The 8,519-nt window shown below is 30.0% G+C and overlaps 1 protein-coding gene across 1 annotated transcript in view; it reads left to right on the top strand.

The window, feature by feature from the left end:
- Nucleotides 1-8,077, top strand: part of LOC106688547 (cytokine receptor) — a gene marked incomplete at its 5' end in the record, with an annotated part of 116,958 nt that extends 108,881 nt beyond the window's left edge. The window contains 1 exon segment of the mRNA XM_014433054.3: nucleotides 3,659-8,077. Within this exon segment, the coding sequence (XP_014288540.1) occupies nucleotides 3,659-3,937 (279 nt within the window). The 3' untranslated portion in view covers nucleotides 3,938-8,077.
- Nucleotides 8,078-8,519: the final 442 nt, after the last annotated feature.

Genomic DNA, 8,519 nt, shown 5'->3' with positions numbered 1-8,519 from the left:
GCGAGGGCCCTATATCACTTTCGAAATATTAGCTTAAAACGGGAAGGAGAGGCTTTGAGATAGTTTAATCGAGCAATATTTAAAAAGCCCCTGAAATCGAAAAACAGCCGTCCCACCTGGAACTGGAATCTCTTACCGGCTGAAGAGAAGATTGGCAACAATTCAACGGACGGCTTTGCTTAGAGTCACCACCAAGGCATACCGGAGTGTCTCACATGAGGTTGTGCAAGTTTTAGCGAGAAGGGTACTTCTCGACCTTCTCCTGTGGGAAGAAATGATGATTTTTAAATTTAAGAAAGAAGGCTCAGCAGATCTGCCAGCAAATATTCAGTTGAGGGTTGACGAGAGCCCAAGTAAATGGAAAATCATTCTTTGGGAGGACACCACCGAAGAGTGGAACCGGCATTGGATGATAAGCTCAAAAGGTGCTACCTTATGGAAATATTTCTCCACTGTTCGGGCACCGATAGAAGCAAAGTGGGTCGTCCCAGACTACTGGCTCTCTTGTTTTGTGAATTTCTTACATCATATTATACTCATGTATTCTTTCTTTAGTATCCCTACCCCCATTATCTGTATATGGTCTGGATAATCTAATCAGTCTTATCTTGGATAGATAGCACATTTGTTTTGTAGGTTTTTTTTTATTTTATCTTTGTTGTTACTATATGCTACTACTTCTTCTTGATGGAACAATAACCTATCACTGAATTTAGGCCTCTGCCAATAGACTTTTATTGCAGCTGTTCAATTTCAGGTTTTAAGCATCCTTGCATCTGTTCATACTCTATCTAGTCTAAGAGCTCATGCAAAAAAATTGACATTATCTAAAGAAAACTTTTATAGCACTTCCTTGAATCTTTATTACATTGAAATAAGTTTGCGAGTTAGATCATACTACCTGCAAAAATGGTGGCTCCATAAATAGTAAAACAAATAGTCAGTTTATAAAAATGAATTATCTAAAGACGATCAATTCCATTTCTAAAAAGTACATCATGAATGAAAAAATTTTAATCTGCTGGCTCACAGATGCTACCTGCAGCTGGCAAAAATGTTTTTAAAACAGCACTTTTTGGACTCAAAAATAAACTTATCTCAAGACAAATAATTCCTTTTCTGAACAATACTAGAGTAATTCATAAATTAAATCTGTACTGCTACAACCTATGAAGGGTCAGGGGTTCAGTACTTTGTAAGGGAGTACTGTTAATAGACCAACGGTTGTGCAAGGAGGTGATTTGGCCAAATTTTTACCCAATTTAGGAGGCGGGGTGTCCTAGCATTTCTGTAATTGTTTTGTGTAACAAAGATCTGGAAATTTATGGAAATATTGCAAACTTTTCATCCAGTGTCAACCAGCTGTCTTCACGAATAATTTCTTTGACTTTTGTTCTCCAATTCATTGGTCACAATTGAAGTTCTTCCACTTCTTTGCTCATCATGAATTTTTGTTCTTCCTTCTTCAAACTCATGACCCCACTCAAACATATTTGTTCAATTCATAGCACCTTCACCATAAATGTTCTTGATCAGTACAAAAATTTCAGTCTGATTTTTTCCTTCCACAAGAAGGAACCTTATAACAGTGAACATCTTGCACTTGGTAGGATTTTTTATTCACATATTTCACAGAAACAGACATTATAAGATGAGTTTTGGTACTGATATTGGTCGGTCTCTGGTGATCATGAGACTCCTCACTACCCCTCAGTGTTGCCAACTTTGAATAAATAAATTCATATATCATAACAGCCAAACAGTAATCTTACTTTCTGGACATGCCTTGCATAAATATTTGGTGTCCCAATACTGATAAAGCTCCAGCAGGGAATGTTCCTTGACGTATGGAGCAAGGAAGAGCTCCCAAGTGACTAAAGAACCCTATTCACCAGACCTTGCGTCAAAAGTTTTTCACCTATTTCGGGCCCATCAAAATTCTCTTAATGGGAAACACTTTAATTCGCTCGAGGACTGCAAAACACACATAGAGAAGTTAATCGCGCAAATTCTGAGAAGTTCTGGGAGGACGGAATTAAAAAATTACCTGAAAGATGGCAACATGTAATTAATAGATCAAAATGGTTCATATATAATTGATTAAAAATATTTACAAGAATCTGAAATTTTTATTGAAATCACCTGTAAAAACCGCTATGAACTTATTTTACAACCCAATACTGCTATCGGAATGCAATTTTGATTTCAATAAACAAATAAGCTTTTCATTAACCAATGAACGTTATCATAAACAGCTGTCACTACTCTGTTTTTGTCCACCACTATGTTGTCTTGATTAATGTACACGGTGTGAGATTTTCGGGATCATTTAGTTTTTTGAGCTCCTTTCATTTTCCATGAATTAGTATTCTATCCTCAAAATTAGTCTCAAGGATGTTGTTTACATCGAGACCTGCTCGTGCTATACTGCAGGTGTCCCGAGTGTAATTTTACGATTATAATTAAAATGTTATTAGTGTGGAAAAGGGGGGCTGAAAATTGTGAGACTTTCCGTTAATTAGCATGGATATATTTTCCTTTATTCATAAAAGTGTTAATCCCTGGAGGGGCAATTATGGATTATTGTGTTAGTCTTCAATGTAATTTAATTATAATAATATAAGAACAGAGCATCGGGGTCTCATATATTCTATTATCTTATCTGAGTGTGTGACGTATTCGCCACCGCATTGACCTCTTCTAGCCGCTTCCTGTGCAGGTTCAGCGGTTGGCGAATATGGTGAAAACCATTTATCCTCGCCTGGTGTCTGAAGAGACGTCTTGGTTCCTCCGTGGCTGGCCAGCGTGTCTTGGACTCTGGCGTGATGGTAGGGGTAGATCAGGTCCTAGCTTGCATAGTGCATAGGCTGGGGCGGCATTGCAGTCAAAGCGTCTTTGGGGCCTTCCGGTGTCCGCGGGCAAAAGGGGGGCATCAGAAACTGAGATCCCCAACCCCGACTTAATATAAAATCAAAAAAGAATGGTAAAAATCGGATTACTTAAATCCGACAGACGTCATCCATTTCTGTCAAATTATCTGCATTTTTATGTTGCATCGGTTTATTTCTGCATACTGAAGTAGCATGAAAATGATTCTTAAAACCAAGTCCCTGGCATATGGTGCATGGTCTTTTATCCAAACCATCAAGTTTATCTGTTTTTTTATATCACTTAAGAATCCCCAACCCACCCTATTCACCAAACCTTGCCCCAATAGAATTTCTTGGAGGGCGGAATAAAAAAATTACCTGAAAGATGGCAACATGTAATAGATCAAAATGGGTCATATATAATTGATTAAAAATATTTACAAGAATCTGAAGTTTTTATTGAAATAACCAGTAAAAAACGCTACAAACTTATTTCATAACCTGATAATACCTAATTTTTTAACAGAGGAGTTCAAAGTGATGTAGTGATCATTTAAGATTAAAATAGAAAAGGTGCTGTTGCATCTAAGGAGGAAATTGGAACCTATAATGATGCCTTAAGTTTTCATAACATAATTTTTAACCTAAAGTATACATATGTTTATAAAGTGTGTGAGCGCGTGCAAGTGCTGATGACATGGTTTTGCTTGATTTGAATTTATTCAAATATGTTTATTTTAACATTTAACATGAACATAACATTCATTGGTGATTGATTTGTTTTTCAGATACCACCTTCTCCAGATGTTTTTTCTGATTCTCCTAGAAGACTGTCTGACCTCCGTCAGAGGAATGTATCTGCTAGTGGAAGTGGAGGAGATGGCTACAGTAGGCTTGCCCAGGTCCCATCTGGTTATGTTACCTTACCCCCTGTTTCTAGGGGTGTTTATGTAAAGCATGACTGGATTCCCAATCCTCCTAAGACGTATGACACTGCTGGTCCTTTAACTCCAACTAATGCCAATCCTGCTAGACCCCACAGCAATGAAGCATCATGGACCTCCTAAACGTTATCAGCTTTAAAGATAGTGAAATTTTATAGTATATTCTTTAAGATCTGAACAATTTGAACGGTCATCTTTGTTAAAATTCTTTGGCCTTAAAAAGCAATATAAATTGATAAAAACTTGTTAAACTTACCTTCCATTGTTACAGTCCATTGTGTATTATATAACTAACTGTCCACGAATTATATGTTATTTGAAATAATATATATTATTAGTCATCTTAAAGAAATATATACTTACAAACTTTAGTTATCTGAATGGATATTTTTAAAAACATTGTTTTATTATTATTACATTTTATATAAAAACACTTATCCTCCATGATTTTATGGTGATTTTGACAGCCTAATGTAAAACATTTTGTTCTAGTACTTATGGTTAACATTTTTTTTTTTTACACTAATCAATTGATATTATTAGTTTATGACATTTGATATTCATTCACCATATTCCTTTAGTACACTGTATGGTTTAACTTGGTACACTGTATTGAAATATTTATTCGGTACATCAAGCATATTCAGCTGTTGCTATTAGTCACTCGAAATAATCTATATTTTATTTTTAGACTCTTCTTTAATGCTGTCAACTTGGAAGCTAATCTAATAAACATGACAATGATTATTATGTATAATTAAATTTATTATCTGTTATAAAAAAATAATTTTTTATCATTATTTTGTTTAATCTTGCCATTTTATGATTGGATTAGTGATCAAATAATTAAGGGAAAATTTGACCTAATTATCCATTTATTGATCATTTGATTTATAATTCATGAAACATACCAACATTGAATCTACCCTTTTTTAATTTAATTATTTAAAAATCTATCTTCAACAAACAATCAAATAAGTAACTCTAAAAAATGAAACAACAAATTTATGTTGATAGTTGTTCGATTTTCTAATGCCGTGTTTTGAATATGATATATCAATATATTATGATGGCTAGTCTTTCAAATCATAAATATCCACATTTTATTAGTATTGATAGTTCTTAAGTTTTCTTTAGCTAATATTATGATTAGCTTAAAATAGCAAAGTATATTGGTGTACAATTAATTTAATTTATTGTTTTTAAGATTTTATGTTAATAACAATCCAGTACTAAAAAATACAAAACAATTTTATATATATTGATTAGCATTTTCTCTATTTTAAAATTAGTAATGATAATAAGTGTTATTAATTGTGTTATTTTTACCTTCATTGTTAAAGGTAAATCAATTTTTTTTTGTTTTTATCATGGAAAGTTCCATGTATACAATTTTCTTTCGTTTGTTTTACTATAAATAAATTATTTTTGTTACTATGATAAAATGAATGATTATAAGAGAAAAATTAGTATTTCACATATTTTTTCTGTTTCAAAAGTATAAGTAAGTTTAAAAATTATATTAGTTTTAATTTAATCAAATTTCATTCAGAAAATACTGATCTGTTAAATGATTCTCAAAGCAAAAATTGATTTTATCTATACACACACACACACACACACACACACACACATATATATATATAATCTAATGTAAAGTAAATAGTTTAATTGAATTTTATAGTGATATTTGTTGATGATTATTGCTTAAATAGTGTATTTGAATTTAATGTTCCAATGGATTATTTCATTTAATTCTTAAATATTGTTTAATATCTAACAGTTTTAAATTCAAATATCAAAAATATTTTCTACAATGCATATAAGATATTATATATATTAAATTGTCATAAATTCTTCATCATTGGAGTAGCTCAGTACTTTAATTGGTTTTTAAGGTCAATAATGGTGTAAATTGGGCTCTGATTATAATTATTTACATTTATTATTTTTTTCTTTTATTTGTCAAACTTTTCAACTTCATCAGAAATCTATAGCATGCATTTGTTTTGTGTTTATTGATTTTATACTCATATCAATTTTAGTATCAAGTCCAATAATTTATCTTTCATTGAATCTCTATCAATCAGTTGCTTCTTTGAAGATTAAATAGTATTTGGAAACAAATTTAATTTAATAAATTTGTGCAGGATCATACTTTAGTTTTATGCACTTGCATATTAAATAACTTATATCATATATTTTATTGTATTATCAATTTTCTTGCTGGACCTTCTTAGATGATAATAATTTCAAGTTATATAAGCCAGACTAATTTTCTGGTCATCATTGTTACCAACAATTTATGATTAATCAATGTTTTCTTTTTGTTAGTTTTTAAATCATTTTTAGATGTTGATGTGTTCACTACCTCCATCATTCCTCTATTAGTTTCACTAAGTCTCAGAATAGTGTATATTGAGACAGGTAGATATATGTTATATTATGCTTTAAAACTGAAGAATGTACTCATTTTATCATTTATTATACTTAAATTCCAAAATTTTAATTTTCAGTTTTTTTGTAATATTAAGATGTTGAAGTTCTTTGTGGTATCCATTGAATTAATAGCTATTGATGTTATCAATGGTTTTAATAGTGACGTTTAAAGTATTTTAGCCTATTTAAAGATTTATATGTTTAGATATCCATATGTATTAATAAGTTACATTTATACATCAGTATGCCTTGTATTTTTTTTTTTTGCATACCCAATGCGTGAATGTTTACTGTTTTCCAATACTGCTACTGTGAGTAGAAAGTATTAATATCCAAGTTTTATTATTATTTTAAAGATTATGGATGGAAGGCACTATTATAAAGAAAATCAGACTGTTGTGCATTTGAAGTAGTTATTTTATTTATTTATTTTTTTAATACTATATTGAAATAAATAAGGTCCTTTAAGAATTTGCTCACGATAATTAACTATTGATTTTTTTTTCTTTTATTTGTATTAATTCTTCATGGAATTATGTAAGTTTCGTATCTTTCCTGCTCCGAGTATTAAGGTTTTTTTTTTATCTTATTATCAGGGGGAGGGCATCATTAGAAAATAAAGAATAGATTATTACTACTGTCTAGAAGTATATGAGTACAAAAGAGAAGGAATAAATAAAGTGCTGGATACCGCCATATCTGTTAAGTCTGACTTTAGGATATATTTTAGATATTATTTTAATTGCACTAATACTGTTACTAATATAATGTGCATCTGCCATTAATTTTTTGTTATAATTTTGTTCTTAGACTTTATCAGTCTTCTTAGAACCTTCTCATCATTGCTTCTAAATCTCCTTTCAATGCTGTCGCCTAATTTGGTTTAACTTTTTGGCATTAAAATTCTTCAGATTCCCATTGCCTGTTATTTAAGTTCAAAGTTATTTAACTTTCAGATTTGTTTCCTTATATAGTTTTATAGTAGGTTATAGTTTTATTTCTATCTACAAATATAAACACCACATTTAAGATTATGGGTTGTGAATTCACTCATAAAATATATAGTTATAACATAAATAAAATCCATCTTTTTTCTAAAGTATTTTCATTAAAAGTAATCTTTAAAATGTTAGTGTCAAGAATATATTTTAGAATATTCTATACGATAATTAAGAAAATTATCAAATAATTTTTTGTTAAAATTGCAATTTTTATATTAATTTTTTTTTAATATTCAATTATTTTCCTTCATTTTAGCATTATTCTTTTGAACTTGAATGTGAGCTGGAAAAACCTATCGCCATGATTAACTTTTTAAAAGTGTATTTAGAATACTTGGCTGTTCTATTTATTATGGTTTCTGTAAAATTCTGAGTTTATTAAGTTTTCAAACTTCCTGTTTTAATTTTTATTTTTTGTGTAAATGTTGTTTCCATTTTAATTTTAGTACTGTGCATATGCCATGTAGAATTACTATTGTATATTTTAGAGAATTAAAAAATAATGTTGTAAATATCTTGTATTATATTATTTAAGTGTAGATTAATAAATATTGTATAAAACCTTGTTGCTACTGAATTTTTTGTTTGTGTATATATTTAAGAAATAATTTCAGAGATGCTATTTTTGATCAAAAGTTTCATGTGTTAAAATATAGAAATTATGTAACTGTACAGAAGAACATTTTTATAAAAGTTAAATAGCTTAAATTAAGTGTACTATATTTTTTGTGCTCACGAAAATTGGGTGATATTGCACAGTTAAGTGTATGCTATTAAACCATTATATGTTGTAACATAAAATACATGCAATTCAGTGTTTTAACTTTGTTTCTGTATTTTTTTATTTATTTTATTTTTTTTCTTATGAATCTACCAATTTGGTAGACTGTCCCTTATCCAAACTAGCTGCTGAATATTATATATGGTCAATCATGACTAGGTTTTTTTTCTGAGAAAGCTAAGGAATAAAACTTGATTTAATTTTATTAAATAAAAAATAAGCTTCTTAGCTTAAAAAAAAAATCATAAAAATTATTCTTACAAATAGAGAAAATACACATTTTAAAAAATAACAGCCTAAATATGAGTAGCTGGTACTGTGTAGAACAAAGTTAGAATGGATTCCAATGGTTTGAACACAGGAATTCAATCCTTTATGATTGTTATTCCTTGAAGCTAACCTGCTTGATTGATAAAAAACATTTTTCTTAATATGCTGGTCCACCAGGGTCACTGCCCAATCTCAAAATTTATAACCGAACTTT

This window comes from Halyomorpha halys, unplaced genomic scaffold (assembly GCF_000696795.3).
Source record: "Halyomorpha halys isolate HHAL.00 unplaced genomic scaffold, Hhal_1.1 Scaffold1153.1, whole genome shotgun sequence".
Classification (NCBI taxonomy): Eukaryota; Metazoa; Arthropoda; class Insecta; order Hemiptera; family Pentatomidae; genus Halyomorpha; species Halyomorpha halys.
Note: the sequence above shows the minus strand (reverse complement) of the source record. Positions and strands in the feature narration are given on the sequence as shown.